Below are 24,830 nucleotides of genomic sequence, written 5' to 3'. Positions count from 1 at the left end.
ACCCTGAAATAGTGATGGGGATAGAAATACCACCCTACCCCTCCTATCATAGGCCAACCCCCTGTTTTGCGATGGGTTCTTTTTTCTTTTTTAACCAATTTCGATGATATTTTAGACTTATATTTTGTGTTTAGGTTGACTAATAAACTGTTTTTAGACTTAGATTAATGTGTTTTAGTTATAGGTGGGGTGAACACTGTAATTAGGGTATGGATTCTTGTCCATCAAACGAGGTACAAAACCGAGTGAACAAATAGGCGACTCAACAAAGAATATTTTGTGTTTGACCATTGAACTTTTTTTTTTTTTTTTTTTTTTTTTTTTTTTAATGTGACCGACTCTGGGCATAGGCTTCACAGCCTGCTTTCAAGGCCCAGTACTCCTCCTACGTACCGTACACCTCTACATGTCACCACTTCGGCGCTAACACCCACCGTCCATACTGAATACATGATAGGGCTGTCTCATACAGGACTGGTGTACTGATATTAGCGGGGGTATTTTTACGACATGTCGGCGGGTCTTCTGGTTAATGGGTAAAGTCTGGTTTTACTGAATTCAAATCCTTAAACTGTTCCCTACCCCCAGCGGGATTTGAACCCGGGTCCGTTAGGACTGTAGGCCAACTCTCTACCAACTGAGCTACCGCCTCCCCAAAATCTATCACGGAATACATAACAATAATTTTAAATACTAATAATTATGAAAGCCTTAAAGAGTAACTATTTCATGCACTGACGAAAACTGTGACATCGATAAATCATGTGTTCACATTCTGACAGTTCAAGAGAAAATGCTTTGAAAGTACAAAGGAATTTCTAAATAAATGTTGGAAAATAAGGGAAGAAAATAAAGGAGCTCAGTAACCAGAGCAGTAACTAAAATGACATAAAGAGGGGCCATTGAAAAGGCTATCCCGATCACATCATTGATCACATTCCCCGTCAAAACATCAATGATTCTCGTTACAACAATTTGCACCTTGGAAGATTTTGTGTCATTCATACATTATTATTATGCATAACAGATGTTTATTTAATTGTCCTAGGACCGTCTGATGGAGGGATGTATACAATGCTGCTTCATCTTCTCTACTGAGCTTAAATACGAGTCGGAGATCGCATTCTCCAGTGACCTTGACTGGGTACAAGCGAGACAGGCACTGGTTTCAGACTTAGGTTAGATTCTCTTACAGCTGTTAGGCCATTTAGACTGGCTTTAAACTTTTGTTTTTGGACATATTTGGGTGGGTTTAGGACTTTGTTTAGGGGGGAAACCCAAGGCTCAAAAATGCATCCCTCATTTTCGTTTTTAAAGGCTCCAACATGCTTGCATGCATCCCTATACATGTTAAATCTTCCCCCAAGATATGATACCCCGCATACCTATGGGTTTTTACTTAACCAACTGCATTGTTAAACTGGCATTTGCCTGTACAGTAGTATATGCCCTTTGGAAGAATATCTGTGGTCTAGTTTGGGTAGCACTGAACATTTATATGGCATGTTGGGGTCAGGGAGGAAACCTGGTTACCATAACACAATATAAGTTAAAAGTATCCCCTTTATCCAAAGTCTGAACGGCCAGTCCAGCAGGGTAACCCCTTAGCCACATAAGATGAAGGGCTACTGTATCTCACTTTCACACTCACTCACTTACCAACTGTGATACTTGATTTGCAGCAGTGGTCAGCTCCATATTATCAACAATTCTCTGAGTCTGGTCGTCCTGTGTCAGCGTCGCCACCTGACTTGCTGCACAGGTTAACTCCATATTACCACCAGGTATTTGAGTTGTGTCTGTTTGGGCCAGTCTTGCTACCTGACCAGCTGCATTGGTCAGCTCCATGTTATCACCAAGTCTTTGAGTCAGTTCTCCTTGTCTCAGTCTTGCCACTTGAATCGCTGCAGTGGTCAGTTCCATATTATCACCAATTCGTCGAGTCAGCTCTCTTTGTGTCAGCCTTGCCACCTGACTTGATGCATTGGTCAGCTCCATATTCTGACTCAGGTCACTTTGGGTCTCATCTGAGGATAAAACACTGCAACTGATATATAAACAATTTCATACTATACTAAATGTACCTGTGTTTGCAGATGAAAAACAGTTATGGACAACTTTATTTACATTAGTATTAATGGAAAGCTATGGAGCTTTGCAAACTCATGTTGGCATTTCTCTAGTTTCAATTAGCTGCAGATGCAGGACTGGACCAGCATACACAAATCAGTTTTGCCAGAATCTGTCTACAGGAACATAACCTTATCGAGATATAAGTCCCAGATTTTCCACTAAGTTTTATTGTCTAACTTCCCTCAATGGACTTCCATGAACCTCATCAAGATTCACAACTTCCACATTTGCATATGTAGCATTTTCAGAATACATCCACTCACTTGATGTAGTGTTGTCTACTTCTTCCTTCACCTTTATCATTCTTTTTTTGTCTGCCCCCTTCTCTTCCAACAGGTGGGTCCCATTATATGGGCAACCACTACACGAGAAACCAATGACATGAGTGGGCAATTTTGACCCAAATTTGGTGATGTGAGCATGAAGTTAGATGCTGAGAGAAAATGATTTGGGTCAAGTGGAAAATCTGGGAAGCTTGCCATTTCCCATCATAGACTCAACAGGGCTGTGACATAGGAGTGTGTCAGAAGAGCAACCTTCCCTCTCCTTCCACTCCCCACCTCACTCACCCACTCTCTGCTACACTAGCTGCCATGGATGTCACCCTAACATGTGCCCATTACAGAGTTTTTACTGTTCTCCAGTGTTGTGCTACGAGTTCAAAAAGCTTATATAATGCCTCTCAAGTGCACTCTTATCACTGCAAGTGCGGTGTCCACCAAGCATGTTTGTTTGCCTCCGTTGCCTGCCTATTACCAATACTTTAACCACAAAACTGGAAGCTAAATCATCACAAGGGTGGTGAGCGCATGTCCTGCTTGTGCCATGCCTTTAACCTCTCATCCTCCACCATATTAACCATATATACTTAAATCGTGCGCAAGGTGAGGGAAATGATAGCAGGCACTGGACCCACTGCACAGATGCAGGCAACTCACTCCTGTGATGATGTGATGGTGAAAACAAAGCAGCTATTAACAATGTAGCTGGAGAACCAGAAAGCAACACATATTGCACTGTCAAGGAGTCTCGTGCAAGAAAAGGCATGTTGCTTGTGGTACAAATGCAAGGCTGAACATGATGCATGTGTTGCTGTGAATGATGGTTAGTGGTGTACATGTGAGCCAGAGTGGTGAGGATCCAAGGTCACATCGTGAGTGTGCGAGCCCATGTAGTGCACCATCAAATGTCCAAGTTATCCTAGTCAGTGAGACTTGTGGCAAATGACTGCTGGTTTGCCCACCTTAAGAAGTGTGCAAAACTTGCACAACATTTAAATGCTCAGAGAGGCAGTGAGTGTGGACACTAAGGCAGCAGACCAGTTTCCAGAAGTTTGCTAAAATCGTAAGTGTGGGTGAGTATTCCAAACAGATGTTCAATATGGATGAGACTGGCCTAATTTGGAAGAAAATGCCATCCTGAACAATCATCTCCATGGAAGAAAAGTCTGTGCCAGGATTCAAGGCCAGCAGGGATCATTCTATTTCTCGGCAGTAAAGCAGAGGACGATGTTAAGCTGAAGCTGTTGCTCGTCTACCATTCAGAGACACCACCTACGCTCAATGGGACCATTAAGCAGATGTTACTGAAAGTGTGGTGTTCAAATGCAAAGGCCTGGGTGATGCAGTCTTTCATGCACAACATAACAGACTACTTTCTGACCCACATCAAAATATACACACAAGCAAATAACCTTGCAAATAAGCACCTTCTGTTCCTTGACAATGCCATAAGACATCCAAAGACAAATGAGGCCATGTGTTCTCTTCCTGCCACTGAACACCATCTCTCTCCTGAAGCTGATGGACCACGGTGTTATTGCAACATTCAAGATGCACTACATGAGGAAGTGTATGCACAACTCGGTGGTGGCGATGAAGGGCAAGAGGCAGACAGTCAAGGAGCTTTGGAAGGGCTACACCATGAACCATGCCCTTGAAAACATCAAGCTGTCAAGAAAGGAAGTGTGGGCAGAGGTAACATGAAAATTCTGGAGTTTCCCAAATAAGGAAATCCCTTCCATTCACCAGCAAATAGCTGCCCAAGCATCAGAAGCTGGCTTTCACGTGGTGGACGATGTTGATTTTATAGACCTCCTCGAATCACACAACCAGGAGCTCATGAAGAAGGATATATATCCTGCTCATATAACAGAAGCTGCGTGTTGTTCTCCCATCCTTCCTGTCATTTTTTGTTTCTCTTCTTTTCACTTCAGGTGGCTCTACACTGAAAGACAAGTCTAATGATTTCCTGTAACCTAGAAAACCATTTACAATGCTGGGTGAAAACCATATACTCATACAATGAGGCGATGTGGTGTCCACTAAGGTGCCCCAGTTAACTGGGTGGAGAGAAATGCTGCATGCATCTGAGAACCAAACCTCCAAACTCTTCTCCACACCTCACTGTGGCAAAGCTGTCTATCACAAGGGAACACAGGTTCACTCCATGAGAAGGCCCTGAAGGGTCAGTTGCTAGGTTGTGGTTAATGGATCTGCTCGGCCAAACAGACTGGGGTTGAAGAAAATTTTTTTCAACTCTAGTGTTCACAGGTCTCCTATTTAGTTAAATGGGTAGAGAAACACAAATGCTGCTTGCATCTGAAAACCAAACCTCCACACTCTTCTCCACATCTCTCTGTGGCAAAGCTGTCTTCCACAAGGGAACATAGGTTCATTCCATGGGACGGCCCTGCAGGGGCACTTGCTTTGCTGTGGTTAATGGATCTGCTCAGCCAGAGTGAGGTTGATCAACAAAATTGTTTTCAATGGCAGTGTTCACAGGTTTCCAATTCCTTATTCATCTTTCTTAAATGACATTGTTCCTTATCCTGTCCATTCTCCACACACATACATCAACAGCCCCAATTCCAGTGCTATTAATCTTCCCTTTCAATTTTCATGCCACACTAAAATTCATGTGGGCATTTTGCTATATTACACCTTTGCTTTCTAAGGCAGCTTAAATGTAACTGATTTTTCCTCTTACGCCAAAGAAACAACAGGAGTAGCCAATGCTTAAATGTATACGGAACAAATATACTGCTTTCTGCACTATTCACTCTATTATTGAGCATATCCTATTAGCAAGCATACTTTATTTTTACAGTGTCTTGTGACACAATTGTTTCAAATGGTTTCTAAACATCTTAGACTGAACATACAATATATCCAAAGGAATTCTCATCTGTAAAAATTTGCTCATGTCAGACTTTACATTAAACAGAATAAGTCATCCTCAAATTAATTTGATACAGGATAGTGAGGATTTACAGTGTACAGTAGAGTAAACCCTCGATATAACAAACCCCAGTATTGCAAATTTCGGATATAGCGAACGGCCAAATCGTGACCGAACATCCCCTGGATTTTGCAAACACAGGTCGCTAAATGTGGGGGAAGCTCGTGAATCAGCCCACAGTGACAACAGCATCCCTTCCTAACACAGTATGTGTACTTCAACACCATCTCTTCTTGGCACAGTAAGTGTACTGTAACAGTATATACTACTTTATAATGTATTCTTATTATAGGTATTATATTTATATGTACAACTTCATACAGTATTGTATTTACATGTTCAACTTCATAAATCATTGAATTCTCCATGTAAAACTTCATAGATTAAGTTTAGGTTGTGGTTGTGCACGCAGGACCAAACGACTCCCCGCATATACTGGCCTAGGTTCAGTAATCCCTTGGATAATACCGACCCTCAGATATGGCAAATTATTGAATATAGCAACCCACCCCTCCCCTCAATTAGTCTGTTATATTGAGGGTTTAATGTATGTCAACCATCAGATAAACAATGAGAAAATTAGTAACTTCAACCATGCAGTGAATGGCTCTCTAAAAATAAACTGCAGGCCACATTACTACCTGGGTGTGGAGTTGCTGCTGATGTAAGGTTTAGGAACTGATTGAGGAAGTTGGAGGGGCCATTTGTGTAATCATAAGAGGAATCTGGAGAATCCTGCTCATCAACAGGTGCTGGGGTAAGTGGAGGCAATGCTTGTGAGGAACTGCCTGAGGTCATGTTCATGAAGTTCTTGTCATCATTTTCCTGGTTCTTTTTTACTTCAGCAGCCTAAAAATGGAAATACAATATTATAATATGTCATAAATTTGTACAAAAATTTTGAGCATACAGTACTGTGATACACTGGTACCTTACTCACCATCTACTCATTTGGATACTTCAAATTGATACATGGCATTAAGGGGTGCTGTACTGGATGTTGCCCATTAGGTTCCTGGACAAAAAATTGTTGGGCTTTATTGCGCACATAACACTTCACGCTCACCATCCACTCACTCGATGTAGTGCTGCTCTCGGGTGACTGCCCTTTCCTCTCTTCCTTCCTTCCTCTTCTGTTACTTCTCCTTCATTCTTTCCTCTTCCTTATGCCTATGGGTGACTCTACACTCCTTCTGTCTTTTTTTCCCTTCATTCTTTCCTCTTTCTTCTGCCTAAGGGTGACTCTACAGTGAGTGACAAGCCAAATGGTTTCCTGTACACCTGGAAACCATTTACTATGCTGGGTGGTAACCACATAACCAGATTATGGTGCCTGGTGGTTTAGTGCATAATTCTGACACTCCAATTGGACTGAACCCGTGAAGGTTTATATCCAAGGAGTGGTTGGGGCTTACTGCTCACATAATGCCACTTAGGGATGAATGAGGCTGGTCACACTCATCTTAAATGTCAGGACCAACTTGCCTTGCCCCAGCCTCCTAAGGCAACACAGGATTAGATACTGAACACCTGAGTCAGCAACTGGTAACTCTGACCTTGTATGTTCGAACTAAGCAGCCTAGCCCCAAGCCCCATGTTCCTCAGGAGGCAATAATGCACTGGATGATTTACATAATATGTAAATCATCCAATACATTACCATGTATAATAGTACAGGTCTCCCTCGTTTTACGCTGTATCGTTTTACGATATTTCGCATTTATGATCCTTCTTCTTTAGTACCAAGTGTTCATTTTACGATTGAGCTCCCTCGCATTTACTATTGGGCATGTGGAAATCCCGCGCTCACAGGCAGATCAGCTGAGAGATGAGTGGCATACCCGCCCCACCCACACAGTTTCCCACACTTTTGCCAGTCTCACCCGCGTGCTTGTTCAGCATACAACTTCTGTGCATCTGTGTGCATCAGTGCCCATGACATTACTATTTCTCCTGTTCTTCATATTTTGCACCCCTAGTGCCACCACCGTGATGTCTTGTAAACGCCCTGCAACATCTGGTGCTGGTGATATGAAGCCAAAGAAAGCAAGAACGTCCTTAACCCTGGTGTCTAAGCTTAATATTGTGAAGCAACAAGAAGCAGGTGAGGGGGCAAACTCCATCGCTTGTTCCATGAGTCTTGCACAGTCGACTGTATTGACTGTTATAAAGGATGCTGTCAACATTAAGAAAGCTGGGGAGACAAGCACGACTCTACAATACATAAAACATCATCATTATTACTGCATATTAGATCACTTGTATGGGTCTTGGGTTCCTTATACACGAGTCCAGGAACGCATCCCTATTTTTCCCATTAAACCTTAATTTCGCTTTACGATATTTCGGTTTACGATTGCCTTTCTAGGAACGCATACCAATCGTAAAACGAGGGAGACCTGTATGGCAAACTTTAACTTCTGCTTTCATCACAGTACTCCTGAAGCAATATGAGGGAAGAACCAAGTGTGGCCCAATTTAAGCATCATCATCATCACCATCAACATAATCATTATTATCCTGATATCTCCTCACCTCTGGACAGGATGATGTCAGGACTATAGAGTCAGAAAAAAAGTATTTTACTCACCATTCAAGTAAGAGAATTACTTTTGCTCCAATAGATCACAACACAGGATTCACACTTAGCAATAATCAACCAGTATTGATAAGCCTTCCAAGAGCAGAAGGGATACAAAGCTGCCATTAAAACTGCATACAAAGTTAAGGGAAAAGATACTTTCTTATGTGCTAACATAATCATCAAACTAACCCAGTTTCCTACATCATATATCTGGTGGATAAAAGACAGAAACTAAAAGGAAAAACTCACAACCATGAAAAAGCTAATGAACAAAATTATATTTGTTCCCATTCAAGCCTTCAAAGTTATTACTCTCTCTACAAAGAATAAACCATTCATAATGAGATGCTTCATACATTATGCACCAATGGAGCAGAACCATCTTCAATGACTGTTAAGTAACAAAAGGGATGCAATCCACTCTACCCTCTATTCTGCTGATGCCCTGCTCCTTCCCAAGAACTCTTCCACAGGAGAGCTATGGAGATGCAGTGCTGGTATGTCTAGTCTGATGAGGTGTTGAATGGCATCAAAATATTCAATCCCACACAGCCTACTGTTATACTCATCTTGGATTTTGTGGCTGACTTGCTGAATGTTCTAGCTATCTATCTACAGCCCAACACCTTAATCCCATAAAGGGTGGCCAAAAACAAACCGCCTCCATGCCATCCTGTCCTCTAACCACCTGGCTGGCCCCCCCCCCCTCTAATTCACATCTCCCTTTCTCATACAGTGTATCCCTCCAAGCCTGGCATATCCTCCCCTCACCTCATTCACATACTCTCTCCTATTAGCCACTCATTTTCCATCCTCCTCACATGGTCAAACTATCTCAGATTATTTTTCATAGCACTTCAATAACATCCATGTGTCTCTTCATATAATTTCACATGACCCTCTCAAATAACTCATTTCCTGATCTCACTTTTGACTTGGGTCCTTTCACCAGGGTCCAAGTTTTGCTTCTGTACTCTACTGTATTTAAACTATATTGTTATGCAGAACACAGAATTCACTCAGGAACTGTAACTACTGATTAAAACTGAATAAATAAGTGAGGCTGGTCACTCTCGTCTTAAATGTCAAGACCAACTTGCCTAGCCCTGGGCTCCTATGCTCCTCATGGGGCAGTGTAGGACTGGATAATGGATGGATGGAAATAAAAATCAGGCATCTTTTCTCAGGTACAGTATATGACATCATAACTCCAGGAACAAACTGGCAAGTGGTTGAATAACTGGAGACACTGTAAGGTTGGATGATATTTACCTCATCTTTAAAAATGAGTCCCATATACTAACACCTGCTAATTTGCCTTTGTTTGAGATTATCACTCAATTAATGAATCCATATGACTTGCATCTGGAGAAAAAAAAAAAAAAGGGGGGGATAATGAGGCTACCTTGAAGGTTGGAATGCCATTCATTCCAACAGCCAAGCAAATGAAGCAACAGGAACTTGGGCAGGCTCCAGTTGCAAGTTTCAAGTAAAAAAAGTGTACTAAAGTTGCAGTGAGAATTTCTTCAAACCTAAATTCAACTTTATTAAACTTATAATGTACATCTGACCAACACAACAATAATGTCTGAAACAGATAAGATTTTGGCTTACTAAAAACTTGCATCTAGAATATGACTAACCTGCATGGGTGTGACTGATGAGGCAGCATTATTAGCAGGACCAACCGCATTCCCACCATCAATGCTGGTAATAAAGAAATTTCATAACTGCCTGACTAATGAAAATTATATTGGCATCACACAGTAAAAGCCCAAAGAAAAACACATGTATAAAATAATTTTGGCACCCTTGTGAACATGGCAGCGTCTGGACTGACTCAATTGGATACATTTGTGTGAAGCTACGGAATGTGGTGAATGTTTCTGGCATATAAGATAGAGCCAGGATTCCAGGGGCTTGAATGATGAGTGAATGGAAGCGTGGCCCATTGGACTGGGCAAGTTTGAGCCGTCTGGACATTGCTACTCCTCACCCTACCCTTGGGTGGGAAAGGAGGTCAGAATGATGATGATGGATAAAATAATTCACTCAAACAAGGTACTATACAGTGTTGTGAGGCTTAGTGCACAAAATGGAGTAGGGTGGAGTCTCCTTGAACACCAATACTGATAGAAAAATATCTGTGTAAAATCTAAAAGATTCTGAATATAAAAAACAACACCTGTCGAAGAATTTTATGGTATATCCCCCCCTCTTTAGAATTACAATTGAGGTTAATGCAATATTTGCAACACACTGAAAAACACAAAAGCAAACATAGGTGCAGTCTGCACAGACAATCTCTCAGAGGTGATGGTCCATACAGACCAAGAGACACCACCAAAATACAGTAATATCAAGTGATGGCATCCACCTGGTGAAACACTGGTCACCTAAGTGAGGTGGCCACCATCATGTCTTGAAAAATGTGTGTTGAAATTAAGACAATGGCCACCTCATTCCAGTTGCCAGTGGAAGCCTTCACTTGATCCCATATGTGCCAAGCTTACAGAAATCTCCAGTGAAAATCTGAGGATAACTGGTAAATAAACAATTATTTTATCCCACTTTCACTAGTAATTTTTTCAAAATTTTGGCAAACTTTAAAAAATATCAGCCTATTGGGTTGGCAGGTGGTCTGAATCTTTAACCTGAGATATTCTTTCTAAGTGCCAAACTCAACAGGATTTCCAGTTGAAATTTGGGCAACATTGGCCCATACATAAATATTTTATCCCACTTTTAAAGGTGGTTTTTAACAATTTTACACCCCCTACAGTAAAAGACTTCTCATGCAGCATCTGGTCTTTGGCATTTCTGGTCTTTTGGTGGCTTTCATAAAGTCCCATTAGGAAAGTTCTCTGCTCTTCCGGCACATATGCTGAGCCAATCTGCATCCATGCACCCACAGTTGCCAGTTTGGTGCTATTGGTGCTAGATCTAGCACTTTTCATAATAATTTAGCACCAATAAATATTAGATTTTCTTCTATATGCAGAGCATTTTGAAGTTCAATTTACCACAAAAATTTTAACAGTTCACCTATAGTTTAACGCATTTTAAAGTTGAGCTTGGCACTTCTGAAGATTTCTGCTCGCCAACAATGAATGCGCCATCAGCCATCATGACTTGTGAGTGTCTGGCTTTGTGGGCGGGACCTTTCAAAGGTTTGGAAACTTTGTAATGGTATTTTATGGTATACAAATGTAATTACACCTAGGTTAAGATACATTCATGTGTATTGTATCATTGAATACATTAAATATAAATTGTTTGTTAAATATTTAGTGCTTAGGGTTGACCAATAATACTTGCTACACACTGTGATTGCACTGATGTGACTGGCCATGATTGCTAGAAATTTTCTGGCAGCTTTTCCTGGTCATCTGGCAATTTCTGCTCTTTCAGCACCTGTTTGGGCCTGAAGATACTAAATGAGAGGACTTTTACGGTATACTGAATTTTTATATGCTCATTATAGCAAGGCAGAATTTTTACTTGATTATATGGTACAGTACTATTTTAGGTGAACCAATAAAGTGGGAATTTTTTTAATGTATAAAAGGAAACTGACCAAAAAAATACTTGGTCACCTCCATTTGCTTCGCTCGTTCAGGTGACCAATTAAACAAGCACAAAGACACATACATCAATGAAAATGTTTCCTGCATTTGTAAAGCTCAAAACTTTCAGGGGGGGGGGGTTCCTAAATCATAATTTGGAACATTAAGAATCATATCATCATCGTCATCATCATCTAATCTTGTGTTGCCCCATGTGGTGTGTAATAGCCCAGGGCCAGGCAAGTTGGTCCTGATGTTTAAGATGAGAGTGACTAGACTCATTCATCCCCGATTGACATTACGTGAGCAATAAACCCCAACCACCCCTTGGATATAAACCTACACAGGCTCAATCCTGCTGGAGCATCTTAATTACCCACTAAACCACCAGGTGCCATAGTTTGGTTGTATGGTTACCACCCAGCACAGTAATGGCTTCCTGTGTACTGTACAGGAAACCAATTGGCTTGTCACTCAGTGTAGATTCATCCGCAGACAGAAGAGGAAAGAAAGAAGGAAAGAAAGAAGAGGAAGAAAAGAAAAAAGGAAAGAAAGAAGAGGAAGAAAAGAAAAAAGGAAGGAAGAGAGGAAAGGACAGTCACCCAAGAGCAGCACTACATCAAGTGAGTGGATGGTAAGCGCCCACACCTACCAGGTAGAACATTAATAACAAGGTACTGTGGCAGGTAGGGGCGCTCACCATCGACTCACTCAACACAGTGCTGCTATTGGGTACCTGCTCGTTCCTCTCCTCCATCCTTCTTTCCTTCCATCCTCTTCTGTCTTTCTTTCCTTCATTCTTTCCTTGTCCTTCTGCCTATGGGTGACTTTACACTCCCTCTTCTGTCTTTCTTTCCTTCATTCTTTCACCTTCCTTCTGCCTGTGGGTGACTCTACAATGAGTGGCAAGCCAATATGGTTTCCAGTACACCAGGAAACCATTTACAGTACTAAGCCTGGTGGTAACCATATAACCAAATTCTGGCGCCTAATGGTTAGTGGGTAATTTCGGCATTCCAATCAGACTGAGTGAGGCTGGTCACTCTCATCTTAAATGTCAGGATCAACTTGCCTAGCCCCAGGCTCCTATGCTCCTCATGGGACAATGTAGGATTGGATGATGCATGATGAATACAGTACTGAACTGTGAGAGAGAAAAGGGAAATTAAATTATGGTAGCAAGCCTCTTAGTTGCTCATCTGGTAGGTGTCTGAAAAACTCCTTTCACTTTACTGCATATAATTACTCCAAAATGTGCTATAGATAGGAATACAGAGGTGTCCTTTCTACCTTGCTTACAGTACTGCCAAAAAAAAAAAATGTACACACACACTCTACCAATATATATACACTCACCCTTCTGATCTGCCCATGTCAGTTGTAAGGTTGCTTGAGAGAGAAGACGTAGAGTCGGCCAGGGCAGGCGTCTCATATGAACTGTTCCACTCAGTGTTTCCACCCAGTGTTTGAATAAATTCCCTGGAACATCCAAAGTTTTATTTATATGCTATTCTTTCCTCATTCACCTTCAAAGATGATCAGGCAGGACGGTAAAATTAAACATGCATAATAGCTAACCTTCACAAGCATCACCATAACCTAACTCCATCTCCCCCTAATAACTGGTGTGGAGGATCTAGGTACAGTATACAATTAGGAAGCATTAAATCATAACTATATTCTTCATTATATTCTGGTCTTGGAAGTACAGTACTCTTCTGCACTTCACAGCCAAATGTTCCATATAATCATCCAAACACTTACTTTACTTAGCTATACATGTTATCTCTAAGATAATGGCTAGTTCTGTATTGCCTCTCAGAAGTTTGGAGACCAGATGATAGGCTACTGTAATTTGGAACATTTAAAGGTAGGTTAGTCAATGTTCCAGGAGGTATTATATGAATGAAAACTTTCAGGTTCCCCCTGCAAATCACCAAACATGTACAGTACTCGTCAGAAGTATTCAGCGTTGTCCGCCGGGCGCGCAATACTTATGGCCCAAAAAGAATCACCCATTTTTGGGGGTAAGAATTGAGCCACAAGTTTGAGCTCCGAGCATGACGTCACGGTAGCCTGAGGCCTTCCGACACGCTGGTTGGTTCCCGCCTCAGTCGCCCACGGGCTGCCTGAGAGAGAGGAACTCCGCTGAGTGTCCCTCTCAAATTGCGCCATTTTTTACCGAGTGTCCCGCAGTGTTTTGGCCTTTAAAACTTTGTTATGGCACCTACCCGTGAACTATCGAGTGAAATCATATCCCAGATCATTGCTCTAAAGGAGGCAGGCCACCAGACAAAGGAAATTAGTGAATTGGTTGGTGTGGCACGATCGACAGTGCGTCGTTGGTGTGCACGGTTTCGGGAGGAAAACAGTGGTGAAGTTCCCACAAAGAAACCGAGGTCTGGTAGGCCTAGGAAAACTTCCCCAAGGTCTGTTAATGTTTTAAAACGTGCAGTGGAGTTTAATCCTCGTGTGAGTGCAAGGAAAATTAAGGAGAGCAACCCAGAAGTGTTTGGTGAGGTGTCAGTGAGAACAGTGTCTCGTAGGGTGCATGAGCTTGGTTACACAAGTCACAGGCCTGTGAAAAAGCCTCTTCTCTCTAGCAGCCAGAGAATTCGTAGGCTTGCCTTTGCTAATAAATATCTAAACTGGGGTGAGGAGCAATGGTTGTCAGTGTTGTGGTCTGATGAGGCAACGTTTAGTGTTACCTGTAACAGAGGAGCACGCAAAGGTAGTGACCCAATTGACCCACGGTATGTAGAAAGCACAATTAAACATCCTGATTCACTCATGGTATGGGGTTGTTTCTCAGGGAAGGGTTTGGGGAAGCTTGTTGTACTTCCCAAGAACCTCAGAGTGAATCAGGATGTTTACCTGGAGCTTCTGTGTGATCATTTACCAGACTCCTTCGAGCTAACAGGTGCACGAGTGTTTCAACAGGACGGTGCACCTGCCCACAAGGCCAAATCGGTCACCAATTGGCCTCGTGACTGTGAGGTATCATTCATGACAGACTGGCCAGGAAATAGCCCAGACCTCAACCCGATTGAAAACCTCTGGTACCTCGTAAAGAAGAGTCTCCAAGGGAAGGACGTGAGCTCTCTGCCTAAGCTGGAAGCCGCCATTCGTGACTCCTGGGACAAAATACTGCTCCAGCACCTCAGGAGCCTCGCCCTTTCACTTCCAAGACGTCTCAGGTCCGTGAAGAAACGTAAAGGCTACCCTACGAAGCACTAAAGGTAAATAAAATGCATTATTTATATGTTTTCTCAATGTTGAAAGGTTTGTTTCTCAGGAGGGACACAGGGCGCTCCATACTTCTGACGAGCACTGTAGGTGTCAACTAATATCAAATCCTTTTTACTTAAACAGTACAGGACTTCAAATAAACCCATATGAGTGTTGCAATGTGAACATTTGCAATTTAAAGCCTTAAAACTACCAGCATTCCATCTATCCATCAAGCAATTCTTTACTGCTCCACTGAGGGCACAGGGACCCTGGCATGACAAGAGGAACTTAGTCCAGACAGTAACGGCAAATCACCACTTGTTCACTCCTAAGTGGCATTATGTAAGCAATGAACACTAATCACTCCAGTTGGTATGTCATTACCCACTTGATTTCTTGCTATTAAATACAGTAAAGTACATACCCTGTACCAAACTTTTCACTCACTGCTCCTTCCTTGAAGGAAAGCCTTGTAAAAAACATGTTATTCTACTATACAGGATGAAAAGCAAGAATACACAGTACATTTCTTATCACTGGAGTCAGATATCCTGTATTATTAAAGGTATTACAAGGAAGGCATTGTCATGCAAACATCTGAAATGCTGTCTAATAGCTGTGTGATGTTCATTAAGACTGGGTCTGGTGGTAATGATGAACAGCTTCATTGGCAGAGCACTCAAAGATATCAGTGTATTTCAATGGCTAACACCAAAGGAGGGACAAGAGATTTTACTACCTGATTCAAGTACAGTACTGTAATGCCAAAAGTTCAATTGCTGTAAACTCAGCATAAAATGCTTTAAATCTGCAGCAGTGTGTGGTAGCACATTCGCTGCTTCACTTCACGCTAAACTCACTTAATGGTATTGGTGTCTGCAAAGGACACTCTCTTCAGGGAGCGACGGCGTGCCATTGTATTGCCTTCCAGCGTCTCAAGGGGGTTCCTCCCTGGGGAATCCCTCAGGATCTGATGGGTGAGAGAAACTCTTACTTCACTAATAAAACACTGAAACAGTGATGCCTTAACTGCAGTAAGATAACAACCTACCAAACAGTAGTACAACCTACTTTAATATACAGTATTTTGCAAACCGTCATGATGTTGCTATTCCTAAGAATTTCCTGCTGTCTAAATCATCATATAATTCAAGGGTTTCATAAAGCCACTAGTACATCTACGGGCAAAAACAGTATATGGAATTACAAACTGCACTGTGCTCATAAGCTGTTACAATTCACTGAAAAAAAAAAAAGGCCCTTCCTACCTTCACTGTCTGTAAGCTTATCTGAACACATCCACCAAAAACACCACTTTCATGACTTAGCTGATTCCCTAATCATCTCTTCCCCTCAATTTAACTTTGGGCTGTCACTCTGTCAAATAAGTTGTCCATGTTACATGTTATACAGTACATGACCTACCCATGATTATTTATCCTTTTTAACTGTATATTCACTGTTCAACAGCTTCAAGAAAAATATATAGGAAAGAAAAGGGATCTGTAGTTTGTTTACATTGATTTGAAGATGGCCTTTGACAGAGTCCCTAGAGAGATGGTGGAGTGGGCAATGAGAATGCTTGAAATCGAGAAGTGGATGGTTAGGGTGGTTATGGCCATGTACGTGTGTGCTCACACCCAGCTGTAGGTGAGTGGAGAGTTGAGTGATGAGTTTTCCATGAATGTTGATGTGCACCAGGGGTCAGTTTCAAGCCTCTTGTTGTTTATCATGGTACTTGAAGCCCTTCCACGTGTCTTCAGAAATGGACTCCCATGGGAGATGTATGCTGATGATTTGGTGTTGATTGCAGAGAATGAACGGGAGGCTGAGGAAAGATTTCAGAAGTGGAGAGATGATATGTGGCACAAGGGCTTAGGAGTAAATGCAGATAAAATAAAACTGATGGTATCTAGGGATGGTGGTGGCACTGTCAAAGGGGGAGAGTAGCCACGTGCGATTTGCCACAAGGGCGTGGGAAGTAATTCCATCTTGCACAGCGTCTGTGACAAGTGGGTGCACAAGAGATGTAGTGGTATTAGAGGTAGCCTGCAAGATAATGCTGATTTCATGTGTGCGGTGTGTCGGGGAGAACAGGTGGAGATTGTCACGCGTGAAAAGACTGAACTTGCTGGTGAGTTCAATGTGTGTGTGGAAGAGTTTTGTTATCTGGGAGACATGTTATGTGCTGGAGGTGGGGCTGGAGCTAACTTTATGGCTTGAGTGAGGAGTGGTTGGAAAAAGTTCAGGGAGCTGCTGCCTCTCCTGACACTGAGAGGGCTCTCCCTCCATGCTAAGGGATCTTTGTAAGCACAATGTGTTAGGAGTGTAATGCTCTATAGTAGTGAGACTTTGGCAGTAAAGGAACAGGATATTCGCAGGCTCAAATGTACAGAAATGACAATGATTAGGTGGATGTGTGAGGACTGGGGGGGTTTGGTTTACGATGAAAGAGTTGAGGGGTAGAAAGAAACTGGAGTGTACTGGTGTTGTGATGAAGAGAAGTAGATTGAGATTCTTTGGGCAGGTGGAGAGGATGGGGAATGATAACTGGCTGCAGAAAGTGAGAAGTGTTAAGGTTTGGGGTAGCGTTGTCAGAGCTGGACCGAAAAAGACCTGGGACGAGGTTATTGAGTGTGACCTCAGGGATGAGGGACTGAATAGGGAGGCTGCCAGAGACTGAGCGGCATGGAGAGCCGCCATTAGGAAACCAAGGCTGATGCATGAAAGCATGTCGGAGCCTTCAAAAATGAATGAAAACAAATGAACAAATTGTATACATTCTACTTTCATACATTCCTAAGTCCATGAAGAACAGTACTCAGGAACTATCTCTCCCCCAAATTTCCAATGTTTTGTTTCTCTCCCCTCCCTATATATAAAAAGGAAAGACTGAGGTAACCTTCTCCAGCCCCAATGCTTTGAAATAACTAGTCATCCTTAACCAAAACCGACTGAAAATTTTGTCCTGCATCCATATCCTACAGTATGATGTGGTGAGCAGTGCTCAGAGAAGTGAAGTGGAAGTTTACAAGGTTCAGAGCCACTGAATGGCTTGAGTCCAAAAGCAGATCATATCCAACAGTAGAGTATAAGACGGAACTTACCGAGGACCGACGCCTACTCCTGCGTGCTGCAAGCCGCTCCGAAATTCTGAGGGTAAAGGGTTGCAGTCAGTAACCAGTACAGTACGGTACTACACAGCGGTTATACTGTCAAGCCTTAACATTCACACAAATTTTTGTCTGAAACTGAAGGCTGTATGCTTAATCTTTATGTTGCAAATGAAACTCAAGCCCCCAATTCTTGATGCTCATTTAGGGAACTACCTATCTATCTGTAGCCAGACGCCATAATCCCATAAGAGGTGGTCGTTTGTCTTACGAGTTAGTTGTTTTATGAGAGGGACTAACCCTCACTAACCCACTGACTGGCACATACGACACACAAAAGGGTTGGTTATACAGTTACCACCCAGCTCTGTAAATGGTTTCCTGGCTTACAGGAAACCATCAGGCTTGTCACTCAATGTAAAGCCACCTGAAGAGGAGAAAGGTGACAGGAAAGATGGGGGAAATAAAGAGAGGAAGACAAGACACAAAAAAAGAATGAAAAAGGTGAAGGAAGAAGCAAGCAGCAGTACATCAAGCGAGTGGATGTTGGTCACCACCACATACCACCTATTTAGTGAATGTCTATGGTTGGTATGGTTATTCTACATCCCACAACACAGGGTGCATTCAGCTACCATACAGGCAGGCCAAAAATATTCCAACTTCATCATACGCCTCCAAAATTATTGTCAAAAATTGTAGGTTTGCATTCCACTCTGCAGTTTGAGGTATAAGTATGCAGCCCTAACATGTGAATTTGGAATTTACAAATGCTATGCTATTAAAGTACCGTACATGTGTCGTATGGTATAAGCTAGGGGATTTTAGTTGTTGATTTCTCAGCAAGTGTCCACCACCACAATAGTTGATACGCCTTAAACTGGTGGAGATTTTCATTCTTTTGTAGCTTATATCCCATGGCTCAGTGGCAGAAGACAATACTGTACTATTGCTCTACATCCTTTCCACACCATATCTTCATTAGTAGCACTACGTTCTAGAGTTACGGTAATCTCTTGTTATAGCTACCATAAGCATTCAAGATATTGCGATGTCATTTTAAAGCCTAATTAATGTGAAATATGCATACTTCCATTAAAATCTTCCTTGCTTGAATTCAGCTGCTCATCACTTGTATGGGTCAGGTTGCCACCAATCACACACTGGCATTGTCCACTAGCAGGAGTCATGGATGGGTAATAGTTTCTAGATGGCAATTTAACTCAACCAATTATTTTTCTCTTCATTTCTGTTTTTTCTGATGTGTTTTCGTATACTTCAAATGTTTCTGATGGCCATTTCTATTGGAAATGCCCTGTTTTGCCACTTTCTCCTCCCTACCCCCTACCATTACCTCTGAAAAAAAAAAGGGGGGGGGAGGGCATTAAAAAAAAACTGAGCATCAAAAATTAATTAAAGTACATGAAAAACAATTCGAAAAAATAGATAGGTATCCAACTGGGTACAGTTATACATCCCCAGATCCCTTCCAATGACACTAACCATCCAGACTGCCACAAAATCTAACATACAGAGCCACTCAAACTTTCCATGTGCTTACCATTTATGGTAGGACCTTATGTTATTTCAGGAAGAACATTCATTCATTCATTCACTGCCAGACGCCATGTATCCCAAACGGGGTGGCCAGAAGAACACAACACCCTAAAAAGACACGTTCCCAAAAGAAATGCCATACCAGTACCACTGAGAAGACCCTCTAATCTAATGAGAAAATTTTATGGAACACACTGGAAATACCATGGCTGTATAAAAAAAAAAAAAAAAAAAATACCCTGCCCCAGATTTCAGAACAATTACTGGTACTGATCAGCAGGATGCCATGGTTGGGTCTAGTTTATTATTATTTACAATCTCACCTACAGTTCCATAGAAAACCTCTACCATACACCATGAGATGGGGGAAGGTCTATCACCAAAACTACTGATTTCAGTTAAAATAATTCAAAATACTGTACATAACACTTCAGGGAAAAAAAAAAGCTATGACAATTTCAAAATATCTTAGGTTATAACAAAAGTGTACGTGTCAGATATGATTAAATTATTTATAGTTTACCACAAGGGTGTAAAGTTTTCCTAAATTCCCATGGTGACCATCATCCACTCACTTGATGTAGTGCTGCCTACTTCTTCCTTATCCTTTATCATTCTTTTTCTGTGCCTGCCCTCCTCTCTTCCTATATCTCCCATCTTTCCTGTCACTTCTTATTGCTCTTCTTTCCTTTACAGATGGCTTTACATTGAGTGACAAGCCAAATGGTTTCCTGTAAACCAAGAAACCATTTACAACACTGGGTGGTAACCATATAACCAACCCATACGTGCTCCCTACATGTCACCGGGTCGGTCAGGATCACTTGATGGTCGTGATCGTCAGCTTTTACCCTCCCGGAAGGGAGCTGAGAGCTCATATAGTCCGATCTAAGGGCAAGGCTGTGACCTTCACACACCCACACACCCGTCCCCTTGCTCAAGGGGGACAGTAACCACCCACTTCGTCAGTGAAACTTTTCGCAACCCGAGCGAGGCGCGAACTCCCGTCTACCAGATGGCAAGCGAGAACGTTACCACTGCACCAGCGAGCAAGTGGGTTGGTGGAGGGTTAGTGCCCCTCCCCATAAAACCAATAACTCAAAGTCAAATGGCCACCCCTTATGGGATAAGGGCGTCTGGCAAAAGATAGATAGATAGATCGAAATGGGTCTTTCACAGGTTGATTAGGATAGGTTTGGGTGAAGTTTTGCTCTGATAGGATTTGAGGACTTCCAAAGTTAGGTGCAGTGGTAATCCTAGGTAGCTTAATCATACGGGGGTCTGTCCCTCAGTGTGGTTGTTAGGTTTGGTTGGCGGGATCATCAATAAACATGCTGTCACAGGCATGCAGGCTGCTTTCTTAAATATTCTAAAATAGGCAAAATTTGTTTGTTCTATAATAGTTTTGTAGTCTAATATCAACAAGGAAGTATCTGCACTGCATATTGTACTAAAGCTAGTTTCCTTATGAATGTAAGAATCTTGGAAGATGGGTGTAATCTGTGCCCATGTGGTAGTTTCACCTACTTTACCATTAAATGTGTGGACAATGATGGGGGCATGACCAACATCAGGCTCCATAATAGTAAAAGAATCAATAATTCACAAAATTTATGAGCCTGTAAGGTTTTATTTTATAGGTATCAACAGTAAACTTCATAGCACTGATCTACCTAAGAAATAAACTAAGAGTTGTGGCATCTCGAATAGGGAAAACATTTTACACTGTATTTTCATTCTACAGTATATACAGTACGTAAAGTTAATCATCTCAGAAAACTACGTAACTTTTACCTCAAATATGAAACTACTGTACAGTACAGTCAGATATGGTGGCCTTGGAATGACAAGAGGGTAGAATATGCAAGTACCCCCTCCTGTAAAATGAACCAGTCTGTCTATTTTGATTCCGCAATAAAATAAGCAAATGATAACACTTAGGAAACACAGTAACAAAAATCCGTCACTTACTCATTTTCTTTTCCGTCATTCATGTTATGCTGCCCAAGACATACACTATCACTTTATCTGTTGGAGAATGGCTATGACTCGCTACTGTAGCTTCTGGCGCCGGGAAAACAACCACTTTCCAATAATTACTGTGAAAATACTGCGTCCACTCTAAATATGAACCAGTCACTGAACAACAACTTTTTGAAGCACCACGGCTGATGACGTCACGCCGCATCTTGTCATGGCAACGGCATCCGCATCTCGCTAAACATTACCTGCATCCTCTGTTACAATAAAACTCAGGGTCATGTAGTACTTTGAAAATCGTAAATTGGTCGATATGAGTCGGTGCATTTCTTACAATCACTGGAGGTTAACGTACGTTTAAATCAAAATGCCATCCCTTATCCAACTTTTAGGCGGCAAATTTAAAATCCGGAGTGTGAAAGCTTACAGCCTCCTGTAGGTTTGGATGACGAAGAACCTCAAGTATATAGAAAACATTGTACTTTGGATGAACTAATACTGACCTAAATGAAAAAGTAATATCATTCAAATTAATAGGATAAGAGCATTACAAATTAAGGGCAGTAGGTCTACCATCGAGGTACCTATATCATCATCATTCAAATCTCCTTTCCCAATCCAAAATGGAGTAAGGTAGCGTCCAGAGAGCCAGAAGGTCTGAGCAGAATAAGATACTAATAAAAGTTTACACAATGGGGGACCTCCCTGAGTTATCCCCAACTCGATCCTACGCCACCTGTTCACGCTAAGACCGTCTCCCCATTGTTCTCAGACTCTCATTTATCTGCTCACTTAAACTACGCGTAAAACTGCAATATCTATCTTAAATATTCAGATAAACATGAGACTGGCAGCAAAATATGAATCTATACTATTTTCACTTTAGCTTGGCCTAAAACTGCCTTCTCTGCGTCTTGAATACTGAGTTGTGAAGATCAATAGTAGAATTTGCTTGTCACGAAAAACTATGGAAAGGATGAAGAGCCGTAGCATTCTCTTTTTGTTTTTTGTCACAGAAGTACGCGAAATAAGACGTTAGAGGACGAAAGTCTGGGCCAGGTTAAGGTAAAAACGATACAGTGGAAAATGGGGTCCTAAAGGATAAAAACCTCTGCCATGTAAAGGTGAATAAACTATAGTCAAATCGACCCAAAGTATATAGATCGACTCTACAGCCTGACTACTCTTGGCTATACTGAGCTATGAAAGGGGCGAGGATTCTTTGTCAGGATACAATAAATGCATTATAACGAAGCTGTTTAAAATGTTCACAGCCACCGGGTTTATTAATAATTTTCTCACCTCTTACCCTTTCTCTTTTTTCTCCTTTCATCTCCATTTCTTCTCCCTCTCCCAGCCTATCCCGTTTTTCTCTCTCACCTTCACTCTTTCCTCTCTCAACTCTCTCATTTTTCTTCCTCTCTTTCCCCACCGTTCCCCTTCCCTCACTCCTCTCCGATTTTCCTACACTCTCATTTTTTCTTCCTCACTTATTAACCCCATAACCTTCTGTTTTCTCACATCTTACACACCATGCCCACTAATCAATCCCCCCACCCCCACTCCCATCCCAACCAGGCTCATCGCGATCCAGTCAGTCCTCCTTACGTTATTCCCCTTTCACGCTTTTCATCCTTTCACCGTCAGTCTCTCTCTCTTTTCTTACCATCTCCTTTCTCTTTCCCAGCTTCTCACTTTTCTTCCCCTTTCTCGTTTCTTATCTTCACTCGTTTCTCTCTTCCCCATTTCTACTTTTCTCCCTCTTCCCCGCACCCCCCTCTTCTCTCCCTCCTACCCCAGCCTCTTCTCTTTTCCTCTCCCTGCCCTTGCCCCTCTTACTATTTTCCCCCCGTCCCTCACCCTTCCTCCCCTCATCTTACTTCCCCTCTCCCTCTCCCATTCCTCCCCTTCACTTAAGCAGGAGCGGATTTGGGGAGGGGGGCATGGGGGACGTACGCCCCCCTATTTTCAACAGATCAGATAACTTATTATAAAAGAGCAAAGTTATTTACCAAAATGTATGCAATATAATGCTGTACTTGCACTAGCCAACATCACTTTTCTCCTATAATTAAAACAAGTAAACGAGCATTTTTAGTTTTAAGAGGTAATTGTCAGGAATCACGCACCCCCTCCCCGCCCCCATTTTACGGTGCTGGATCAGGTCCTACTTTAAAGCAGATCGAGTTCATTTAGGCTGGCTTTGGACATCACCCAAATCTGGGATGGGTGAAAGCACAGATGATACGTGCCTCACTTGTAGAATAGGCCCACACAACCCACTCGAATTTATGGAGCACTACAGTACACATGCCACAACAATCCGAGAGAGTCTGCTCCTTACCTGCGGTCGACAGGTTTGCTGGACCAGGAATGATCAGGGTTGAGCAACAACAAAAACAACTAAAATACCCGGGAAAACGACGACAACGAGGAGACATACCTCAGTCCCCGTTCCAACTGCAACCACAGAAGCCACCACCGGATAGCCACAGTACGAGTGTCAGAACCAGAAGGACACAAAAAGCCCATGCCTGCTCTAAGCGGCACAACCAAGCTTGCTACATGCGGCTTGGCAATGCAGAAGGATCCCCTCGTGTCTGCTAGAGGCAGCACACCCGAGCTTGCTAGAGGCGGTTTGGCAACGCAGGAGTTCCTGTACCCTCCCGTGTCTGCTAGAGGCGGCACACCTGAGCTTGCTAGAGGCGGCACACCTGAGCTTGCTAGAGGCAGCTTGGCAATGCAGAAGGGGTTCTTGTACCCTCCCGTGTCTGCTGGAGGTGACACAACCAAGCTTGCTAGTGGTGGCTTGGCAATGCAGAAAGAGTTCCTCGTCCTCAACCCGTGGACTCACAGAGGCTAGTCCGGGGACCTGAGGGCCATGACGCTCCCCTGAACCAGGCCGACTACGCCACCTTGTTATGGCCTCTGGAGCGGATCCCCTCCCCTCACATTCTCAGATATCGCCCTCTTACCCCTGGAAAAGGAATCCCAAGACTAACAGTCTTGCTGCCCCGGCTATCCCGGGTCCCTTCTAACTTCCCTGCCAGACCTACTCGGGGCACACACCACACCTCTAACCCCAGACTAAGAAAGTGCCAGGCATCAGGTCTCCTCTTTTCAGACCCAGAGTCATAGCTTATCTCCCTCTTTGTCCTACCTTAATTTATTCACACACATCATGACACCCCTTACAGACGTAGCGTCGAATCCTGGTCCCTTCCGTTTCCATAGTGTACCTCTGTGGCCATCACCCGTATTCTGCTGGGAACGTCTCCCTACAGACCCACCTCCCAAGCCCCATTTCCCCTGTTTGGCCATTTCTTGTAGATAACTCTTTCCCTGTTGTATCAAGGTTGTGTACAGGATCAACCGTAACAATAAAATTATAGTAGAGCCATCTCGAGTTTACGTGGCTACCTTGTA

At 42.6% G+C, this 24,830-nt stretch overlaps 1 protein-coding gene across 1 annotated transcript in view; it reads right to left on the bottom strand.

The window, feature by feature from the left end:
- The window catches only part of LOC145403946 (uncharacterized), a 46,707-nt gene extending 22,771 nt beyond the window's left edge, over positions 1–23,936 (bottom strand). The window contains exons 1-6 of the mRNA XM_080275548.1: positions 23,848–23,936; positions 17,862–17,907; positions 15,615–15,724; positions 9,601–9,664; positions 6,015–6,222; positions 1,660–2,027 (exon numbers count right to left, since the gene is read on the bottom strand). Coding sequence (XP_080131674.1) covers positions 1,660–2,027; positions 6,015–6,222; positions 9,601–9,664; positions 15,615–15,724; positions 17,862–17,907; positions 23,848–23,936 — 885 coding nt within the window. The remainder of the gene's footprint in view (positions 1–1,659; positions 2,028–6,014; positions 6,223–9,600; positions 9,665–15,614; positions 15,725–17,861; positions 17,908–23,847) is intronic.
- Between the last annotated feature and the right edge of the window lie 894 nt (positions 23,937–24,830).

The sequence above is a fragment of the Coenobita brevimanus genome, chromosome 62, assembly GCF_032717465.1.
Source record: "Coenobita brevimanus isolate Jiangsu-jjx chromosome 62, ASM3271746v2, whole genome shotgun sequence".
Taxonomy (NCBI): domain Eukaryota; kingdom Metazoa; phylum Arthropoda; class Malacostraca; order Decapoda; family Coenobitidae; genus Coenobita; species Coenobita brevimanus.
Note: the sequence above shows the minus strand (reverse complement) of the source record. Positions and strands in the feature narration are given on the sequence as shown.